This window comes from Electrona antarctica, assembly GCF_951216825.1.
Source record: "Electrona antarctica genome assembly, chromosome: 17".
NCBI classification, from domain to species: Eukaryota; Metazoa; Chordata; class Actinopteri; order Myctophiformes; family Myctophidae; genus Electrona; species Electrona antarctica.
The window spans coordinates 24,734,851-24,757,449 of record NC_136798.1 but is presented as its reverse complement, the minus strand read 5'-3'; the positions used below and the strand labels follow the sequence as shown (position 1 = coordinate 24,757,449).

At 43.1% G+C, this 22,599-nt stretch overlaps 1 protein-coding gene across 1 annotated transcript in view; it reads left to right on the top strand.

Moving 5' to 3' along the window:
• rngtt (RNA guanylyltransferase and 5'-phosphatase) overlaps window positions 1–22,599 on the top strand; it is a 100,511-nt gene that overhangs the window by 6,844 nt on the left and 71,068 nt on the right. The window contains exons 5-8 of the mRNA XM_079525898.1: window positions 336–411; window positions 1,473–1,743; window positions 4,290–4,399; window positions 5,776–5,877. Coding sequence (XP_079382024.1) covers window positions 336–411; window positions 1,473–1,743; window positions 4,290–4,399; window positions 5,776–5,877 — 559 coding nt within the window. The remainder of the gene's footprint in view (window positions 1–335; window positions 412–1,472; window positions 1,744–4,289; window positions 4,400–5,775; window positions 5,878–22,599) is intronic.

The following is a 22,599-nucleotide window of genomic DNA, read 5'->3' as shown; positions in this document are numbered from 1 at the left end:
TGAACAAGGGTTGCATGGGGGGGGCTACTGACTGACCGTCTGCCTCACTGCATCTCAACTTATTGATTTTCCAAGGGGAGTGCTTTGAACTGGATATGTTCATGCTAAATTCACTGGGGCTTTTGAAATTATCGTGCCATCTTTGCAGTTTGCATCAGGATGAATTGAAGGCAGTGGGAGGATAACACATGTGGTAGGTAGCGATGTAATGTTGCTGAGGCCAAATGTAATCGATTGATGCACTCGCTTTAGACGAGGGCGTCTGCTGAAGTTTTATGTGATTTTGCATGCAATATGGTATTGTCTTGACTGGTGTCTCTTTGTTCTCTTCCAAGGGGTCCACTGCACGCACGGCTTCAACCGGACGGGCTTCCTGGTGTGTGCATACCTGGTAGAGAAGATGGACTGGAGGTAACTAACGTCACGCCCCTGGATCAGTCTCGGTGCTGGTATTGCAGGCTTTTTTGTCTTCCCTCAGGAGGGCGCATTTGTGCCTCAATTTTCGTCAGCCCATGTCAGAACAACACTGATGCACTACAACATGAACCACACTGCGTGGGCTCTCCCTCAGCTGCTTACATAATTGCCCCCCCAGCCCCCACCCCCTGCTAGGGTACCGCTTTGCAGTGAAGGCTGTGGCCCATCGGCCCCTGTCGATGCCTTCTATATATGTGTGATGACTTGATGTGAGACGCTGTCACTAAAGATAAAGTCACGCTTCATGAAGAGGCTCGCTGGTATAGTGGAGACAGAACCAAGCTGGAGACGCCAGGGGTGCTGAATAATTTACAGCAGTGGTGTTGTCTTAAGGCAGAGGTGGAACAGTAGAGGGAGTCTGGGAAGGATTTCAGCTTCTGCTTTAGTAGTCTATTCCAGTTCAGGGTAAAAACAGCATGGTAAATTGGCAGGCTGCATGAAACTGGCCTTCTAGTGATGTAAGCAACACAGCCGAGCACCTCTACTACAATTAATAATAATGGGTGTGTTAGTTTTCGGCGTCAATACTGTCTATGCTTGCACATTGGCACACCCATGGCTCTGCACAGATCCATGGGTGCCTTGCCTGCCATGTTTTTAATCTGCTGTAGTCGGTTAATCTGAATTTGAAAACAAACCGCGTACATGGCCAGGGTTACCCGTACAACCACATCTCAGTGGAATATCCTGTAAAATCCAGAATTTGTGTCCATTTGATTACATTTGTACACTCAGCGTTTCAAATGGATAAATTAACTCCCAGGCTTCTCTAGTAATATGAGCCATCAATTCAAAAATATTAAAATTATGTATTTTAAAAGATACAGCTATCCATAAACAGTGCTGCAGTGCAGGTACAGTCTGTACACCAGACTAGGTTTTGAGGTTTTAGTGTAACAGTGTATATCATTTTGTAATGTGTTTTGTTTAACATCCAAGCCCCATTTAAAATAGCTGAGCTTTATTTTAAATTGCACGATTCTTTCTCGTCACAGCGTCGAGGCGGCTGTAGCTGCCTTCGGCCAGTCCCGTGCCCCAGGGATCTACAAGGGTGACTACCTCAAGGAGCTCTTTCGTCGCTATGGCGACGTGGATGACGCTCCCCCTGCCCCCGAGCTGCCGGAGTGGTGCTTCGACGACGATGAAGACGACCAGGACGACCAGGATGACGACGGCAACGTGATTGGTCAGGAGTCTAGCTCCAGCTCCTCCACCAGCTCCTCTGGGTCGGCGCCCGGCAAACGGAGGAAGGAGAGATTAAAGCTGGTGAGAGAGAGAGAATCCCCCCCCCCCCCCCCTACTTAAAGCATTATACTTAGTTGACCCCCAGGGGGGTCGACAAGCTCACAACACCTAGTGAGCTTGTAGATCTGCTCTTTTTGCCGACTGTTCGCCTATTTTGGGAATTCCAGGGTCCATGTGGTGAAGTTGGGAAAATACCGCATCCATGCCTCCCTGATCCGCATGTCTCTGGGTCTCATGCAGAGAATGTTGACGCAGAGCCCAGCAGTAGGCTTTCTCCACTAAATGATCCGCTTCCCGTGTTCAGTCATGTAGGACGTGCCCGGTGAATCTTTACAACATTCAGCCATCATTTTCTTGCCATGATTCTCCAGCTGCATGTGAAATAGTAACGGACGTAGTCTTCCACTGCGTTTTAGTTAAATTTCATCAATGCCACCAAGCGAGAGTGGTAGAATTAGAAGTGTTGACTCTTTCTGCCATTAGCCATAATGTGTACTTCTGCTATTTAAATTTTTATTTTAACTTTGGGAATCTGTGGTGTAAAAAGTGGCATAATCCTCAGTCATTATCATGTAACCTTTCAGGAAGTTAAGCCCCTTATGGCCACCCTAATTAACAGTGGATTGTGCCTTCTACCTGCACTATTCATGTTTTTAATTCATCATTTTAATGCCAATAGAAAAATCTGTGATATACACACTATATCTCATTTTCACGTGGCAATCCTATAGTATTAGAGACCCAGTCCTGATGGTGGCGGTAACTTCACCATTATGGCGATTTTTGACCGAATAGAGCGATGTAATTTCCGGTTAAACGGATCATAACACCCGCTAGCTTTCTGCACTGTGTTACACAGTGATCTGTCCCCGATGCTCTGCGATCATCGTTTATTTTAATATCTAATTCAAATTAAGCTCTAATCAAGCCTCGAATATCGCATTTTACGCAGCTATGCACATAAAGACCGTGCACGCGAGGATTTCGGCCGGTTTTAGGTAGATTACATCGGCCGGTTTTAGGTAGATTACATCGGCCGTTAGCCAAACTAGCCAAAAGTTGCTACATTATGATACATTAAGCCCCCGATTATAGGGAATAAAACAATTACGTCAATTACGTCAAGGGTAGTGGGGGATTTTTTTATTTTACGTCAATAGCGTCAAGGGCAATAAGAGGTTTAAGTTGGTGTAAAAAGATGTGGCACTAGAATAATCCATGTTATAATGAAGCTACCTACACATAATACACATATAGAAACAGTTTGAATGAGTCATTAAATCATTCAAATAATTGCGAGTATCCGAATAGGAATGATGATAAATCTCAGCCGCTCGGGTGGGTGGGGGGGGGGGGGTGCGGTGCTGCTCGCTCAACGCAGTTGCGATTAATCAGAATAAATGGTTTAAGGGCGAATATAAAAAAAAAAAAGCTTTTTTTTTAGATTGAGCAATCAATAATAGCTGACCTTTGAGGAGTAGAGGAACACTAGCTGAGTTGAAAGTCCTACACAGGCTGAAATGATTGAGGAGGCTGCAGTGACGCCGGGGCTCCACCGGACGCGTTGCGTCTCCGTCGCGTGCGTCAAAAAACGAACTGGGGCAATTTTAACGCAACGCAACGCGGGCAGTGGAGCCACCCTTCATTGATTAAAAAGGTAACATTCCCTGACAGTGACAGAGACGCGACGCTGACGCGCCCGGTGGAGCCCCGGTGTGAGGGAGTGAGAGCTGAAACAGGAATATGTTGATATTTTTAAATTCATAAGGTTTTGCTTTTTACCCCCGTTTCTCCCCAATTTAGTCATCATTATGCCATTGCCAATATTGACAAACAGTTCTGTGTTGTCACTGGCACTGCTGTTGTGTCCTACTGACTCACCTACCAGTGCAGAGCCCCCACTGGGAGGACTCCCCCCGCCCAACATTCCCTAATGACAGGTGCCGCCCCAGCCTGTACATCCAATAACAATTATCGCCCTCCCTCCCCTGAACACAGGCCAATTCAGACGCTTGACAAATCCGGAAGCACCACGGTGGATTCAAACCCACAACTTCGACGGTGATGGGCAGACACTTTAGCACTGCGCCACCCGAGCAACCACTGACACACTATGTATTCCGTTGACCGGGGTCCCCTAGAGGTGTATAACTGGTCGCCTCCTTTTTTCCATCTACATCAAATCTCTTTGCTGAAAATTGTCATTCTACATGTGTCGCAATGTGTTGAGCTTGTAGATTGGCTATTTTTTTGCAGTGTTCGACTAGAGCCGAAGGTGTCAATTTTAAAGTTATGCAGTTTCTGCACTTCTGGCAAAAGAATAGGTGGAGAAGTAGCAGCACTAGTAAAGAAGTTTGGAAAGGCAGTTTGATGGCGTTTCCCGACAGCTGAAGCAAGGATTCCTGTTCTTTTCGTATATGGATAAACAGCTGTTTGGGGAACCTTCACCTTCACCTGTACGGAGGCTGTGTAGGAGGCTGTGCAACTGTTGCCTGAAATCCTGCCAACTTTAAGCAGCTGTCTTGATTAATGTTTTTCCTCTTCTTTGTTTCCCCCACGCCTCCCAGGGTGCCGTGTTCCTGGAGGGTGTCACAGTGAAGGGCGTCACACAGGTCACCACACAACCCAAACTGGGAGAAATGCAAATCAAATGTCAGAAGTTCGCCGAATGGGAAAAGTAAGGCACCTCGCTGCTTTCTCATGCCGTATGCCTGCGTGTGAGAGTACGTGGGCATACAGCATTGTATTGCGAGTGACTCATGCTTACTGAACCACTCCGTTTTTAGATCATCACACTTATACGACAGGCAGGCACTGGAGTTGAGAATAGATTTTCCTTTTTTCCCCTTGACAGCTATGCTGCTGGAGCCATTTTAATGATATCGCGTAGAATCTATACTGTCTCCATGTCAGAACACAGAACGCCATTAAATTCGAGTCCCCACTGTTTCCACCAGTAGCATTTCTTCTTTGTGTATATGCATGCAACTATTTAATTAGGTCCACCTGTCCCCACAAAACAACACACTAACAGGTTTTGTTAAAATGTTAAATCGCTATTATATCTTGATAGTAATCATTGCTATAGTATAGAGTGTTTGTTCAGTAACAGGGGTCTCCCTGTCTCTCCAGCTCTTTAATTAAAAATCACACCCGTGTGAACTGAGTGGTGTAAGGTCTTATATAGACTGATCAGCTGTGGTCTGACGTAATGTCTGACGTAATGAAATCACACCCGTGTGAACTGGGTGACCATAGCAACCATGCTAATTTTTTGGTACGAACAGACAGACAGACAGACAGACACGTAAACTAACAAAACCAGTTGTAGGAGTGGTTTACACCACTCAAAAAAATCATACCTGTGCGAAGTGATGGCCGCTCTTATCATCATACATCATCTCAATCCGGCCAATCACAATTTGCGTCCTCACTTTTGTCTTCAATGTTTGTGTTTACACAAACACTCAAAACTGGCCATTCATTGTCAATGGCATTCAATGTTTGTGTTTGCACAAATACTCAAAACTGGTCATTCATTGTCAATGTTTCCCTCAAAGCTTGACATAGGTGGGGCTAGCGCCCCTCAAAAATAATATTGTTTTATAAGAAAAATAAATTTTCAGGTAGGTGACAATTACATTTTCAGTCAAGATGGAGAAAGTAGTATTTATCAGCTTAGGTTTTACAGGGTTCCAGTTCCAATTTTGGCTGCTCATTTCTTTGTCATCACTTACAATTCCACTTGTTTAATCTGTATCCTGACTGCGTTCTCTATCTATACATTCTATAACATTGAGTACATCACAATATAGAGCTTTCTAACACTTATTTTAACCAGAAAATAACTTACCCTACCCTTTAAAGTAATCACTCAAAATTGCCAATAAAGTGACAAATGGCAGGTACTCATTAACAGGTTGTCCTAATATCAAAAACTGATAGACTCTTGGAATATCAGCCCCTGTGCATTTGGATTTCATTGATCCAAATTAAATATATCGACAAACGAAGATGTTTGTGTGTAAGTTTGTCCAATCCTCTGTTTTCCAGGTCTGGTTTTCCTGGCGCTCAGCCAGTGTCCATGGACAGGAGGAACCTCCGTTTTTTGGAGCAGAATCCCTACAAGGTCAGCTGGAAGGCTGACGGAACACGGTGGGTCCCTTGCTGTTTCATTTTCCATTTATTACAGCCTTGACATGTCAAATCAACCTTCAGCTTTCTTTAATGTGAATGCAGGTTGGCTTCACGTCTTTTCATGTCTCTACCCCATGGATATTCACAAAGCACAGGCCATGTCAATGTACAGGAATGCCTGAGAGATTTGTCCAGGTCTTCTTAGTCAGTGCCATGAGATGAATACCAACATTGTTTCTATAGTTCCTGCAGGTTTTTTTAATTGATGTAATTGTTCTGAGTTGGTTTTATTAGTTGGAGTTGTAATTACACAATGGCTCAACTGGCCGCCTGTGTTTAACCGTCTGTAACCCAAATAGCCTTTTCCATTGTAATACCAGTGGGTAAAGAAATATATAAATTGCCAGCATAGACTCTCAAAGTGTCATCCCCAGAATTATCGTCATGTGTCTGTTCCCACGTTAGTTTTTGGGAATTGGGTACAATATCCAATGCTTGCACGAGAGGTGTCTATAAGCATGCAAGACTGAGCTTTTGGGGATGATACAATATTTATTTGGGATGAACTGAAACCACCTGTAGACTGGCAGACCAGGTAATTTAACTTAAATATAATTAAAATCTGCTCTTCACAGATTCTTCTCTCTCTCACGCTCTCCCCGCTCTCTTTTGTGGCTTTCGCCTTTATTTTATATTTTTTATGGAGGGACAGACAGTAGGCTGACAGGAAATGGGGAGAGAGATGGGGGGGAAGACATTCAGTAAAGGCCGTCGGGATCGGGAGTCGAGCCTGCGGCACACTGCCAGACTGGATTACCAGCCAAGGTGCCTGGACTACTGAGCCGTGGCCCAGGCCCAATGACACATTGTTTTTCATAAAACCAACATCTCTTGCATAAGCAACCTCATGATGCACTGCCATACAGGTTAATGCTTTTCCATCATGTATTCTGACAAGTTTGGGTGATGTGATATTGATGGTACATCATATAATGCCAGCATTCAAAATCGGTATATACAATTAAATTGCAGGTAGACGTCCATTCTTGAAACCACTTTGAGTGGTCTCGTCTCATTTCGCTTGCTCTGCCAGAGGGTAGCGTTGAAGGGGAATATGCTTTAGTATTCCACTCGTCTGCGACCAACATCCTTCTCGGTTACTGTTGGTTGGAAAATGTTCACCACTTTTGTGAATATTTCATGAACTTGCATCAATTTTGAGAATTTTACATGTTGGCACTTTAATTTCCTGTAAGAATGAGATGTGCAGAGTACAGAACTGGCACCTGACCAGGATAGTACTAATGGTGTGTGCTGGGCTGCCACTATCTGACATTACCTGTCATTTTCTGTTTGGCTCAATGACTCAACATTTTCTCAGAACTTGCTTTCAAAGTACAGTGTGTGACCCCGAAGCCCCGGCTTTCCTTCCAGTTACTGGAAGTGTCTGAGTCAACAGAAATACACCCCAAGTTCTTCGATTACCAAAGGGAGAGAGAAAGAGACTGAATATTTATTTATTCTCACAGAAGTAAGCCTCCAGTAGAGCTGCTTAATATTTCCTTAGCAAAGATTTCTTTGGACGGGGCAAGTTGAGATGAAGGAGAATCATTGCTATCTCTTAAAAGCATATTCGGGCTCTGACAGCTCTGACAACACTTATCACCCTTCAAAATAATTTAGATTCTGTATGTGTCTGTTTATGTCTGCAGGGTTCCAAAAATATTTATATGCACCCTGAACATTTGTCTGTCACACAGAGAAATATGGGGGAGAGATGGTGAGAGTCAGAGAGAGAAACACTGATTGCTGCTGGCTGCTCATACAACAGCTCAGAGCTCAGCTTTAATGTTAAAATTCTGGATGTTGAAGACATCCAGAATTTTCCAACAGTAGAAACACAGTAAAAACACAGTTCACAGGCTGCACTCTTTGCTGTAAAGGCAATGCATAATGTTGGCCGTTATAACGTATCTGAGCCATGGACATTGAACAAGCCATTCTTTGCAAAAGTCATATTTTGGTATTTTGTTATGTGATGGGCTCTGCTGAAAATTGATTGAGCATTAGGCTTCTATCTCACTACCTCGGCTGATGATGCCAGGTAAGGGACAGGTGTAACAAGCTCCGACAAACAGTGCGACTGAAAAATGTCCGGTGACGTCATCCGAACGCATCACCTATGCCACTCGGTCCGATGGAAACCCTGTAAGTCTTAAAACGTATTAAAAACACGAATTAAACAATGAAAACATAACTCGTGAAAGCTGTTCTACATCAATTAACTTGTGTAACTCGTGAATGGGAGGGAAAGTGTTTTAATAGTTAAAGGACCACTTTTCTATGAGACACAGACTGAGTAGAGGCTGGCAGATCATCCTTAGGCTGGCAGATTCTTTTTTAAACAAGATTCTTTTGAAAAGATATTTCGATTTTTATTATTGTGAGAACGATGGCTTCCATTTTCGCGTTGCAACTTTTCTGGAATAGAAAGCCTGCACTTTCTATTAGCTTCGATTCCCTATCGATGAGGTTTCTGAACTGCCCACAGCCCTCCACAGACTGAGTAGGATTTTTTTTTGATATTTTATCATGATCATTAGTGAGGACCAATTATATGAAGAAAAGTGGTGAAATGGTCCTTTAATTGCAGAAATTCTTCAATTAAACTTAGTTAATTAAAGATTCTGCGGTTCTATCATTGGGTGGTTTTCTGTGAATAATAATAATATCTCAAACTTATATAGCGCTTTTCTGAGTACCCAAAGACGCTTTGGGTGGCTTTACAGAGGTAACAGCAAGATAAAAACAACTATTAGAAAAAGGAAAAACACTAAAAGCTAAAAGAAACATTAAAAAGAAAGACAGTTAGCTAGGGAAGGCAATGTTGAAGAGGTGGGTCTTGAGGGCGGTTTTGAAAGTTTGGAGGGTGGGGGCATCTCTGAGTGCCTTAGGGAGGGCATTCCACAGGGTTGGGGCAGCAAAGGCAAAAGCTCTGTCACCCCACGTACAGAGTTTGGTTTTGGGGACGTCGAGGAGGTTTGCGTGGGAGGGGGCATGACGTTTGAGGAGGTCACAGAGGTATGGGGGAGCCAGGTTGTTTAGTGCTTTGTAGGTGGTCAGGAGTGTTTTGAAGTGGATTCTTTGTTTCACCGGTAGCCAGTGAAGGTCACGGAGGACTGGTGTAATATGATCTCTGGAACGGGTGTTGGTGAGTAGACGGGCGGCTGAGTTCTGGACATATTGCAGTTTATTGAGGACTTTGGAGGTGGTGCCGTAGAGGATACTGTTGCAGTAATCAAGGCGGGATGTGATGAAGGCGTGGATTAGTGTTTCAGCTGCGGAAAATGACAGAGAGGGTCGGAGACGGGCAATGTTCTTGAGGTGGAAGAAGGCGGTTTTGGTGACTTGGTTAACATGGGGGAGGAATGAAAGGGTGGGGTCAAAAATGATGCCAAGGTTGCGGATGCGGGTGGAGGGTGTAACAGTGGATCCGTCAATGAATGTAATGCTGTTTGCACGCGGCCGAGGAACGCACATGTGGGCCGGTTAAAAAAAGTCCCCCCACCTTGGTAACCACAAAAACGTGCATGTGATGTGACAGACAAGACTTTCATTTCATTTTATTCCTCATACAAAGATGCCATTTCCTGGCCCTGTATCTCAAAAGGTCAAATAAATATTTGATTAAGGAATATAATATGCCTTTTGTATTAGCAATAGATTTTTGTGTTGGACATTGAGGGAAATTAACATTATCAGATAAAAAAAATGCCGCTTATCAACTAACTGGTTAATCGATCGATACGGTTATCAAAAAATTATCAATTAATGAATTAATCTATAATTCCCATCCCTACTTAGGGTATTTATTCCCTGCACCTGCATTCAGCGAATAAGAGAAAAAAAAGCATTTAGTCTAGTCACTGGAAGGGGGTATCATGCACCCCCCGGAATTATACTTCTAATCAGTGTTTTCTTATTGGAAAAAATGTGCTGAAAATGATGAGCTATGATAAAAAGTTGTCAAAATGTCCCACCTACCTCAAAACCCCCTTTTTGGTATATGGCTCTGGCGAAATTGTGTAAAGGCAAATATTAATTCACTAAAATTACATAAATAGACATGGTGGTCTGAAATTGGTCATGGAGTATCTTGACACATAGGGGTAAGTAGCAGAACAGGATTTGGGGGGTTGCTACCATTATATTCTTAAATATGACCCACATCATCCTCAGAAACACAAAGAAATATGGTGTCCGCTTGACTAATAACAACAAAGATGGTTATTTTCCAACACATTATGGTGAGTATCACTGCCTCACTTGTATATAGAAAACTTCCCATATCCCTAAGCTTCAATTTGAGCCCAAGATAACCTTTCTATCTTGTAAATTACTCTTTCTGTCGCCAAAATTCTGAACTATACCTCAAATCGGTGAAAATTGTATATTCAGTCAGTATCAGCTATACATTTGGAATGAATGATTGAATAACTGAGTTTGAACTGACTCCACATTATGGAATATTTCTTGAATAAGCCATGCTAAAAAGTTGGCAAAGTGTCCAATCTACCATTTTTATGCAAATGAGTGTCACCATTATCAAAACAATCGATTTTCACTATATCTCAGCCAATATTGCACTTAAATGAACAAATAAGGTGTCTAGACCTATGTTTTGAGGGTCAAGGATCTCAGTGAAACTATTTTTAAAGTGACCACATGTGCCCGTGGCATGCTGGTGTATAAATCAGTGCTGCCATTACAATAAAGTCACATTTATACCAAGTAAGAGATACCAATATTGCATATAACTTTACAAATAAGGTATCTAGACAGGTGCTGTGCTTTTAAGCAAGCTTTATAATTTAGAATATACTGTAGCATAACATCACAAACTAAAAACATCCTTAGTATGAACAATAGTATACGGCAGTATACACGCTATAGAATGGCCTGCAATATGCAGTACAAAATTCAAACAGTCACACAATCCTGTAACAGTATTCCATCCTATTCCTATACACACTCAAAGGCAAAAATGTAAACAGTGTACAAACAGTGACCACCCTAGCCTGCACCATAAAGAACAAAATGCACAAATGTCACATTAATCAGTCATCGTGTTCATAGAACTCATCAGTCTTTTTGTCTTCTTGTCCATGGTCTCCAATGACAAGGATTTTCATCCATCTCTGCCCTTCATATGGTTTTGTTTTTACCACAATAGCTTCATTAGCTCGCTTGTATAAGGCAACACGATGGTTCTCTTCAGAGCAGAGTAGCATGGAGGAAGACGAGCCAGGTCAACTTTAGATTTAAGGAGTTTGTCATTTGCCCCCACCATTGTCCGCAGCAACTTGGCACGGGTGACGTCCACTGGGGTGGCGGTGGCTCAGGGGTAGAGTGGCTGGATGGCAACCGCAAGGTTGCCAGTTCAAACCCGGGCTCCCCCAGAGTTAGTGTCGAAGTGTCCTTGAGCAAGACACTGAACCCCTAACAGCTCCCAATGTGCAGGTTGGTGCTTTGCATGGTTTCCGCTGCCATCAGTGTATGAATGTGTGTGTGAATGGGTGAATGAAATGTATGTAAAGCGCCTTGGATAAAGGCGCTTTATAAATGCACCATTTACCATACTGAAGACTCGCAACTCTGTCCATACAGCAGACAGATTAATTGCTCCAACTATACTAATTAAGGATCTGTTCCATATAGTGTAGCACAAGGCACATTTGAAGGACCCCCATAACCCTTACAGGTCCATTTGGTTCCATTTGTACATTCAGAGATGCACACCCGTAAGGGGCCCTGCATATCAACAGCTCAGTGGCCTTGTGGTCAGAGCGTTTGCCTTGAGACTGGGAGGTCGGGGTTCGATCCCCGGCCGGGTCATACCAAAGACTCAGAAAAATGGAACCCAGTACATCCCTGCTTGTCCCTGCTTGGCACTCAGCATCAAGGGTTGGATTGGGGTAAGTCCCTGCTACATACTAGCGTCATGTCCAGGGGGTGTACTTGTACATCAAGCTGCCTCCTACTACAGAAACAGGAGATAGGCTCCTGCCCTATGGGCCTCATGGCTCTGCAAGGCTTACAGGTCCATTTGGTTCCATTCTGTACACACTGTAAAGTTACACACCCGTAAGAGGCCCTGGATATCATCAACAGCTCAGTGGCCTTGTAGTTGGAGCGTCCGCCCTGAGACTGGATGGTCAGGGGTTCGATCCCCAGCTGGGTAATACCAAAGGGTTGGATTGGTGTAAGTCCCTGCGACATACTAGTCATGCCAGGGAATGTACTTGTTAGGCTCCTGCCCTATGGGCCACATGGCTTGGCTTGAGCTATAGAGCTATTTGAATTGTGAGTCTTCAGTGAAATAGTGGTGGGGGCAGATGACAAACTAATTTCTAAATCTAAAGTTGACCTGGCTCGTCTTCCTCCATGCTACTCTGCTCTGAAGAGAACCATCGTGTCTTATACAAGCGAGCTGATGAAGCTTTTTTGGAAAAAACAAAACCCTATGATGAAGGGCAGGGCGGGTTGAAACTAAAGAGTTTTTTAATCCAGTGTGTCCTGCAGTGCAGTCCTACCAACCTCACTGGTTGATCTCCTTGACACTGTCTGGAGAGCATGGACAAGAAGCCGACGAGATAGAGGAATTGATTTAATCGGCACTGATTTGTACACCAGCATGCCACGGGCACATGTGGTCACTTTAGGAATAGTTTCACTGAGATCCTTGACCCTCAAAACATAGGTCTAGACACCTTATTTGTTCATTTAAGTGCAATATTGGCTGAGATATAGTGAAAATCGATTATTTTGATAATGGAGGCACTCATTTGCATAAAAATGGTAGATGGGACACTTTTTAACATAGCTTATTCAAGTAAGAAATATTCCATGATGTGGAGTGAGTTCAAACTCAGTCATTCATTCATTTATTCCAAATGTATAGCTGATACTGACTGAATATACAATTTTCACCGATTTGAGGTATAGTTCAGAATTTTGGCTACAGAAAGAGTAATTTACAAGATAGAAAGGTTATCTTGGGCTCAAATTGAAGCTTAGGGATATGAGAAGTTTTCTATATACAAGTGAGGCAGTGATACTCACCATAATGTGTTGGAAAATAACCATCTTTGTTATTAGTCAAGCGGACACCATATTTTTTGGTGTTTCTGAGGATGATGTGGGTCATATTTAAGAATATAATGGTAGCAACCAACCAAATCCTGTTCTGCTACTTACCCCTGTGTGTCAAGATACTCCATGACCAATTTCAGACCACCATGTCTATTTATGTAATTTTAGTGAATTAATATTTGCCTTTACACAATTTCGCCAGAGCCATATACCAAAAAGGGGGTTTTGAGGTAGGTGGGACATTTTGACAACTTTTTATCATAGCTCATCATTTTCAGCACATTTTTTCCAATAAGAAAACACTGATTAGAAGTATAATTCCGGGGGGTGCATGATACCCCCTTCCAGTGACTGTACTAATTACACATGCACACAGAGACATACCTGCGCACCAATCAGGCGCAACAGTACTGGACAGAATTTTGGTCACGTGTGAGCAAAACATTTTGCACTTTCCTATGGTCTTTTGACAAAAAAGACCAGACTGCACCAGAACTTTTCCAAGTGATTGTCCTTCCCACATCCTGTAAATGTTTGTTCCAAGTTTTGCCGACTCACTCAATAGAGACAGACAGAGAGCGCCTACAACGTCACATTTCAGTGACATCACTGTCTTTACGAGGCTACGAGCGCCGACTTTGAAGAGGGGAATTCTCAATAATACATCCCGATCCCGACTGACTTTGTTCATGTCTATATTTTGATCATGTCACAGGCTTATATATCTTCTTATATATCTATATATCCGCGGCAGGTTCTACATTCCGTGGAGCTCCGACGGTGTGTTTTGCCGTTGTTGTATAATTACCTTGGCTGAATGTAGTTGGGGAAATAATCCAACTAAATGGAGGAGTGACATATCCTAACATTTTCAACTACTCAGTGGATTCTCCAGATTAGTATTGCAAGGTGCTGTTTGGATAATTTTCCACAAATAAATATAAAATGAAACACAAATGTATCTGGGTATTGAAAACCTCAAGGGATGCGACCATGCGGCCACAACTTGAGATTTATGATGCTACCACTTTTGATAGAGTATATTATTAGCCTCGCATAGCCAGCCTTCATCTGCCATTACAATGTATATTACCCCATGCAGATTAACCCTCTTATTGCTATACCTAATTAACAGTGGATTGATTCTTCAGCCAGCATTTTTCAAATGTTTAATTTGTCATTTTAATGCCAATAGAAAAATCCGCGATATACACACTATATCTCATTCTGACGGGGCAAGACTATAGTATTGGGACAATCAGTCCTGATGGTGGCGGTAACGTCACCATTTTGCCGATTCTGACCAAAAGGAGCGAGTGAACGATGACCACATCCGGTTAGGATCAAAATATCCGGCAGTAGCTTTGCTAGTGTGCCACAATGAAAGATGTCCGGAATGCTAAGCTATCATCGTATTTTTCATAACCAAGTCAAATTAAGCTCTAATCAAGCCCAAAACATCGCATTTTACGCAGCGATGCATGCGCGATCACGCGCGTGCGCGATCGACCGTGCACACGCGGATTTTCGGCCGGTTTTAGGAAGATTACATCGGCCGTTAGCCAAATTAGCTAAAAAATGCTAAATTTTGCGACAATAAGCTCCCGATTATTGGGAATCAATCGATTACGTCAATTACGTCAGTGGCCATAAGGGATTTATTGATTTCATTACGTCAATTACGTCAATGGCCATAAACCAGGTCGCTGCCAAACTTTGCACACACTCCCTAGATGCCAACGATGAACCTCTGCCCCAAATTTTCCAGAATGGCCTGTTATAGCGCCACCAGGAGGCCGACTTTTGTAAAACACATATTTTGATATTACTCCTCCATATTTTGTCCAAAAATCCTGCAAGTAGTCATGTGCTCAACACAGATCGGTCTGATATTTCATATTCCATCCTGATTGGCTAACATTGGCTTTCAAAGTTTACAGGATTGGCCCGTTTTGAACAAAAATCATCAAATGCAATTTACGTGAAATCTTTCACAGACGTTCCTACTAGGCTGAGGAATATATCCCACCCTTTTCACATTGGCCTGTTATAGCGCCACCAACAGGTGTATTTTTGCAAAACGCATTGTTGGAACAAAATGCCTCAAATCATCCAATTGCCATCCAAGGCGTAAGAAGAAATGGCACCATTTTCACATTGGCTTATTATAGCACCACCAGGAGGCCACAACCTCACCTACTAACTACAAAAAGTGCCCCGAGGGGCACTTTTTGTAGTTAGTATTATTGTTGTTGTTGTTGTTAATTTTCCATATTTAACTGGGTCTTTAACAATAACCTAGAATATGTAGTTGGAATTGAAGCTATTCGTTAAGGCTCCACATTTGCTGGTGTTGGTGGTTTCTGATTCTGAGTTGTTGGATTGTCTTTTGGAATCGCTACATCGAGTGATGTATTTTGTTCAGGTAGCATAATAATGGATATATAGAATTAGATTGAAACCCTCAATAGAGTAAGCAGTTAGAACCTTTCCACTTGCAGAATTCTAGTAAGTGTAAGAAATGTTTGGAGTAGAATTATTTGTGTAGCTGACAGCTGTCACAAAGCTGCTTAATAATTGACAGCATGCTGCCGCACGCTCACACATGCTGTCAAAATGTTTTGAAAGGATGAGACGAAATTGCGATGTTTCATTGATTTGTTGCGACTTTACTAATCTGACAGTAATAGCTACCTGGGTTTTCGGTTCCCATTTCTCTTCCAGCAGATACATAGTGTTATTATCAGCCTGAAAGTAAACACGGACTATGCCTGGCCTGCTGTGTGCATGTTCCTTTTATCTTTGTAATTCTATTTGGTTTGTAAAACTTTCACTGCGGGTTGCATGTCTGACACTGGTTTTGAGGAACTTTGTAGTAAGAAGTGATGTACTGCAGCTTCTCTTGTCAAATTGAATGCAAGTTTGGCATTGTGCCTATCATTTGGTCAAACGGGGGACATTGGTGTCACAGGCTGTAATGGAATGACCGTTACCTGAATTTCCCTCTGGATTTAATAAAGGTTTATCTTACCTTATCTTACTCTCTCCTTCGGAGGGGCATACTGTTCTTACTCAGCCTTGATATTATCTTCCTCTGTTTGAGCTGAAAATTGGGATGGGAGCATTTTAAACGGTGCAATCTGCAAATATCTTAAACCTTTTGCTAGCAGCCCCATTCGCCAAGTCTTCTCTTTCCTCCGGGGTGTTTTGTTAAGGAAGGGATAGAAAAGGAATGATGGCAAGGACAGGACAGATGCCAGTGAGCTCTCTCTTGGTCATCTGTCAGTGGATCTGCATACTCACCGTATAAGGAGATTGGTGGCGCTGTTAATCACAACTGCTTACAGTGTAGCAGGTCATATTGATCTTAGCGACCGTGTTGTAATGATAAAGTGCTGAATCATGAGCCGTAACGTGTGGGGTGGTCACGGCCTGGAATTATGCCATGCGTAAAATGAGACTAATGAACTTTGAGGATTTGTGTTTTCTCTCAGATTTTACATATTGTCTCACTGAGTTTAATTCATACTGCCTCATGGATTGGGCAGAGAACTTAAATGTCCTACATCCTAGCCCGTGGCATGTTTTAAGACATGAAGTGGAGTTTTAATGGGAAACGTGTCCCTCAAGGTGGTTCACAAAGATTGTTTGCAAAACCGGAGGCCTTCTGAAACATATTGCATATTCTAAATCCCTCCAGCTTCCATTGTTGCTTAGGCGAAGATAAGAAAACTTTCCATTCTAGAGTAAGTCGCTTGTTGGATTAGAGATTGAATAATTCAGTGCGGTTTTAATGTATTTCACTCATAGCTTCCCAGTTAAGTTAAATAAGGTTAGAATAGATTGACCACACTTCATGTGCACCGACATTCTACAAATAATTTCACACAGTACTAATTCTCAGTACAATCCTACATTTTAAGTTATTTTGGATTCACAACCTTAACATTCAAAGTAAACGTTATGTAGGGGTGCAACAGTACAAACAAAATCAAAAAATCTATAGTTGCAACTCTGTATTTATTTACTCGCTGTATTTACTTGTTTTCCCCAAATTTAACATCAATCTGTTTATGTTAAATTGGGTGAGGACTTGGCTGTGTTTATTTTCTCTTAACCAACCCCTCACTACTACCAGCTTTCTGTTGAGTTACTCTCCCAGATTGGGGAAATCGATGGTTTTCGACTGTCTCTTTGAAGTGCCAAATTGGATTTTCTTTCTGTTTGGAGAGGTTGAATGTTATCATGGAATTCTTGGCCCTCTGGTCTGTCTGTATTGCCTTGAGTGTTTTTTGATGACACTTACAGTATGGTGCAGGTGCACCAGACTTCAATCAATAGCAACACTTACAAAGATAAGGAAACGATTAATAATGGTTGCAAATTTGATTTCCTCTGAACTATGGTTTGCATTCATACGGATAGAGCTTGTAAGGTTTGTTGAAGATTACCTCTTTATTTGTTGATTTTCAAAGCTAAAACCAGGCAGGTATGCATGCATGCATTTTCTTGTGTGGTGGACTGGGACTGTGCTTATGGTGCTTAGGTATCACCTAATAATGATTGTGAGAAGGTCTCTACGGTGGAAAGATTAAGCCAGTGTCCCGTGTAACTAGGGCTGGGGCCGTATATGGATTTTTTATTGTGGTAATAAATCACTGTATATGCATTGAAGGTAGCATGAGCTCAGTTCGGGTCTCTCCTTCGGTTGGCAGAGGGAGAGTAGTTCCCAGGAATACAGCTTAGGCAATTGGCACCCGGGTGAAAACTGGGTTAAAAAAATCATGGGGTAACATTTTAAATTGTGGTTATGAACTCAATATGCGTGTATGCCTTACACGCGGTATTGCGGTTATTGCACCCAGCCAAACATCTACTCCTGGAGTCCTGAACCACACTTATTTCCCTATTCTGGGCATGGTAAGCATTCGCAGAAAATTAAAAACTACAAGCTCACAAAGCATCATTTTGCGAGGGGGGGGGGGGGGGGGGGGGGGGGATCGGGAGTCGAACCTGCAGCACACTGCCAGACTGGACTACCAGCCAAGGTGCCTGGACCACTGAGCCACAGCCCAGGACAGAGACGCTCATTTTAAGGCTCTCAAATGATATGATTTATAGCAGGCCAGGAATTATGTTAATTAAATATAGTCTGAAGAACCGAGATTTTTGTAACAAGGAACCAATGGACCCACGGTTTTCCACTCCCCCGCCGTCATAATCTAACTCCCCACCACTGGTGACTCCTGCTACAGATTATGCTATATAATGTAATATGAGATGGGATAAATGTGTATATTTCACGCTAATAGCCAATCGGCTGTCTGTCGATCTAGAGTTAGATGCTGACGTTGACTGTGTTCAATAATTTAACTTCGCGTTTGTAACCAAATGGACCCGGCCGGCTCGGTTGACTTTATTCCTGCTGCTATATATTATCTGTGAGCATTAAAATGAGCTCATATGTCTCTACAAAGGGCTTGTATGTTGCAGGATCCCTTTGGTGGATCTGTGGAAACGACATGCAGCTCGGGAGGGACACGGCGAATTTCCTTATTTTATTATCACCAGACACCTTACATCGGCTATAAAGATGGCCAAATAAACCATGGTCCCTGTATAGGTTTTGCAATATATTCAAGTAAATTCTGTAACATTTGAATGACTTTGGATAAAATTTAAATGAATCCAAAATAAATCTGTAAGTGGGAAAAAAAATCAAATGGTCAAAGCTGTGATCAGACAATTACATGTAATCAGCTGTGGCAGGTTTCATTAACCGCTATTAAGCCCTATACGCTGTGATACAAGTGATCTGCAAGCTCACAATGTGTTGCCATTCGACCCGTTGCAAGCTTGTAGGTCCTCTATAATAGCAATTTAACACTGGATGGTAGTACGGTATATGTATGCCAAATGTATACGTAATTCATTATGCTGCAACGTGGTGTGATCTTGTAGATCTGCTATTTTAGGAGCGTGACACCTGCTCAGAACTAAGTATAAATCAAGCCTTACTATTGTCAATCGGCCCCTTCTGTTGGACCCTACGCTAATGATGTGTAAAGCTGCTGGGGGTTGGGGCTCGGAGGGGGTGGAGGTTGCTGTCGGTCAGGCCGCAGGGCTAGGCCGGCAAAGCTGACACACAACGCCTGTGCCTCATTAGCGCTAAAGCACTCAGGGGAACAGGACACAGAAGATAAGGATGAAATCAAACGCTCACAGCACCCACCAGACAACCGGGGCGGATAACAGCAGGTGGAGCTTGCATGAATAAGGGACTGGGTGTGTCTGATTGTGGTATTCTTTTGTGTGATTATAATTTTAGCCCCTCCTTTAAAGAGCTACAGTGTAGAAGATTATTTCTGAACACAAACAAATGCCATTGACGATGAATGGAGAATTTACTTCATGTGTGTCTGAGAAAATCGGCTGGGTATGTCGGTGGCCACCCTTCGCCAATAAGGGACCACCATTCTTAATGATGATGTACGATGGCCTGGGCCATGGCTCAGCGGTCCATGCACCTTGGCCGGTAGTCCAAGTCTGGCAGTGTGCCGCGGTTTCGACTCCCGATACCGACGGCCTTTACTGCATGTCACCGCCCCCATCTTTCTCCCTGTTTCCTGTCAGCCTACTGTCTGTCCCTCTATAAAATAAAGGCGAAAGCCACAAAAAAAAGAAAAAAATGATGATGTATGATTATTAGAGCGCCCCTCACTTCACAGTTCACACTGGTGTGATTTTTCATATTTATTTTAAAGGCAGTGTGTGCACCATAACCAAGACTTCAGAGAGATGTGAGGATGGCGCAACTGTGTAATCTTTTACTGATAAGGACTGGAACTGCTCCTTTGGGAGTTAGATGCCAATAAAGCTCCCTCCAGTAGTGAACATACTTGACGATGTTAACTGACCAATTCGACGGCAGGATGTCCAATGGACCCTCCGCAAACCTATAGTCTGCTCAGTGGGTGATACGAATTTCTTTTTCTGCAATGACAGAGTTCAGTTGATGATCGCTGACATTGGCACTATCCCCAACAACAGTATTGGAGTGGTTTGGTGTTTCTCCTTTGTGAAAAAGGAAGGTTATTTTCCCATCTGTGGAAACGATTTGCTTAACGGTTAAAGGCGAGGCGTTTTCTGCTCCTTTCTAAACCAATACAATGCTACTACAATCCTGGCCTCTCATTTGACCTAAAATGTAGACCACTTGTAAATGGGGCTGCTCGTTCAACTTCTGGTCTGCAGTTTTAGGGTGTCGCTCGTTCCTTTTCCTCCCACTTTGCTAGCCCTTGTCTGTGACTCGGGGTCAGCAGAGAGTTTTTGTCTTCGGTCAGGATTGGTAAGTTGTAAAATCAAACACTCGTGTGAAGTGAGGGGCACCCATTGTAGCTGCCACATGACGTCACTGCTTAAAGCAAACACTAAAACTCCATTGACTAGGGAGTACGGTGGTGCAGTTGGTAGTGCTGTTGCCTCACTCGCACCTAGAAGGTCCTGGTTTCTATTCCCGCTGGGGACGCTGTTGGCGCTGGGGGTGTGTTCTCTCCTCCCCATGTCTCCCCAGTGCCCATACCCTAAGTTTGCATGTCTGACTGTCAGCATGCATGCATTGAAGGAAACATGAGGTCAGTCCGTTGCTCTCCCCAGGTTGGCATAGGGAGTGTAGAGCCCAGGATTACACTAGAGTAGACGATTGACACTGGGTGAAAGATGTTTTATAAAATCAGTGGGATAATATCTATCTATCTATCTATCTATCTATCTATCCCATGACGTCATTTCTGAAAGCCATACAAGTGAGCAGGGCCTTTATCATGATGTCTAATGTCAACAACATGACGTCATAAGGGGGGGAGGGGGGGGGGGATATGCACACATTTGTCAATTGAATTTGACTGTCATATAACGTCACAGGGTGGAGCGGTAAGCACCGATCACAAACGGCAGGAGGGACATTTTCTTAGCCACAAGGAAAAGGGAAATGTTAAGTCGACCAGAAGCAAGGATAAACCATATCCCCTCTGGTGATAAACAGGAATGACTGCGGGGTATCAAAAGCAGAGGCAAGGATTTCCACCTCATTCCCCATCAAATCATACCCTGGAGTCAGGGCTAGCACAGTAAGCACACTGTTCGGTCATCACAGGGACTGGGATTGTTTTCTCCTTTGTTTTCTGCTGAAGAAGGGTCAAGCTGTCTATTGATCTTTCAAACTGATGAGGGTGTGTGGACGCACTGGGCGGCTGTTATTACTGCTGGTGCCGCCCTGCATGGCGGGACAACTATCCCACTCTAATGACTATTAGATTATATGTCTGGTTTCCATTAAAAAGATAAAAGCTGTTCATTACTTTGCTGTTTGAGTGCATGTGAATTGTCCACCATTGCAGTCGTTGATGCCTGGAAAATCACAAGTGTTTTATCAGAGACGGGTGAATGTGTTGCACTCAAATAATATATACGTTGTAATAGAATTACAAGTGTGTGTGTGTGTGTGGTCAAAGTGATTTGAATAATTTAATTTAAAACCCAGTTAGTGTGCGCCATTATTCAATGATGTTATTAAACGCGCTTGTGCGCGTCAAATATGGCGAAGACAGTGTTACTTGTACCCCTGAAGGGTGTGTGTCCAGGATTTGCTGATTGCATTCTGTACAGCACCTTGTAAATATTTGTGTCCTTGTATTGTATCTCTTATGTGGACATAAATAAATGGTTGTGTGTGTGTGTGTGTGTGTGTGTGTCACACCAGTAGATGCCTGGTTTGTGCATCAACTGTTTGATAGTAGTTGGAGACCTGTGATGCATGTCGCTAGTCTAGCCCCATGTCTCATCCCCCCCACCTCTGTAAGTGCCTGCCACTTTTACCTCGCAAATGAAGCAAAGACACCTAAAAAGCATGAGGCGGGTGAACAATAAATCAAGTGAAATGCTTAACCATCCACTATATAGAAAAGACGGTCAAATATTTCCATCTCCAGGCTGTCTGTTGTCAGATGGTGAAGTATTCTCCCGCTAACCCATTCCTGGCATGCCTCCAGGGCATGCATCCATACCACCTGACATCGAAGGCAAATTAATTGCATCTAATCTATTCTATGTTTTAATGGCATTGCTGTGTCACAGCAGGTATGACGAATGCTTTTGGCAGTGGGGGAACGCCATTCATCTCTTATCCATCTGTCTACAGACTTACTTTCCCAAAGAGTTGTACATCCCTACTATTTTGTGTGTCCAGTGTGACATGAATAATTTGTGCCCATTATTTGCATGAACGCCCTAATTTAAAGTGGCGTCAGTTTTCCTCCATTTTGAGGCACACTGATTAGGATACTTGACCTTTAGAGACGGAACGGAAACATCTTCCTTTGCCAACTTGGTATTTTGAGAAGGAGCATTTGTCAGCCCTCTTGGCATAATCTTTATCAGAGGTGAGCGCATGCGACAGCAGATTGTTTGTGAAATTGGGAAATATTCACCGGAGGCGTGCGGCATTTAGATCACACAGTCCTTTTCAATAGACAGTGACAGAATTGAAGAATTCAACGATGTCTAATTCTTCTAGGTTGTTGACCTATC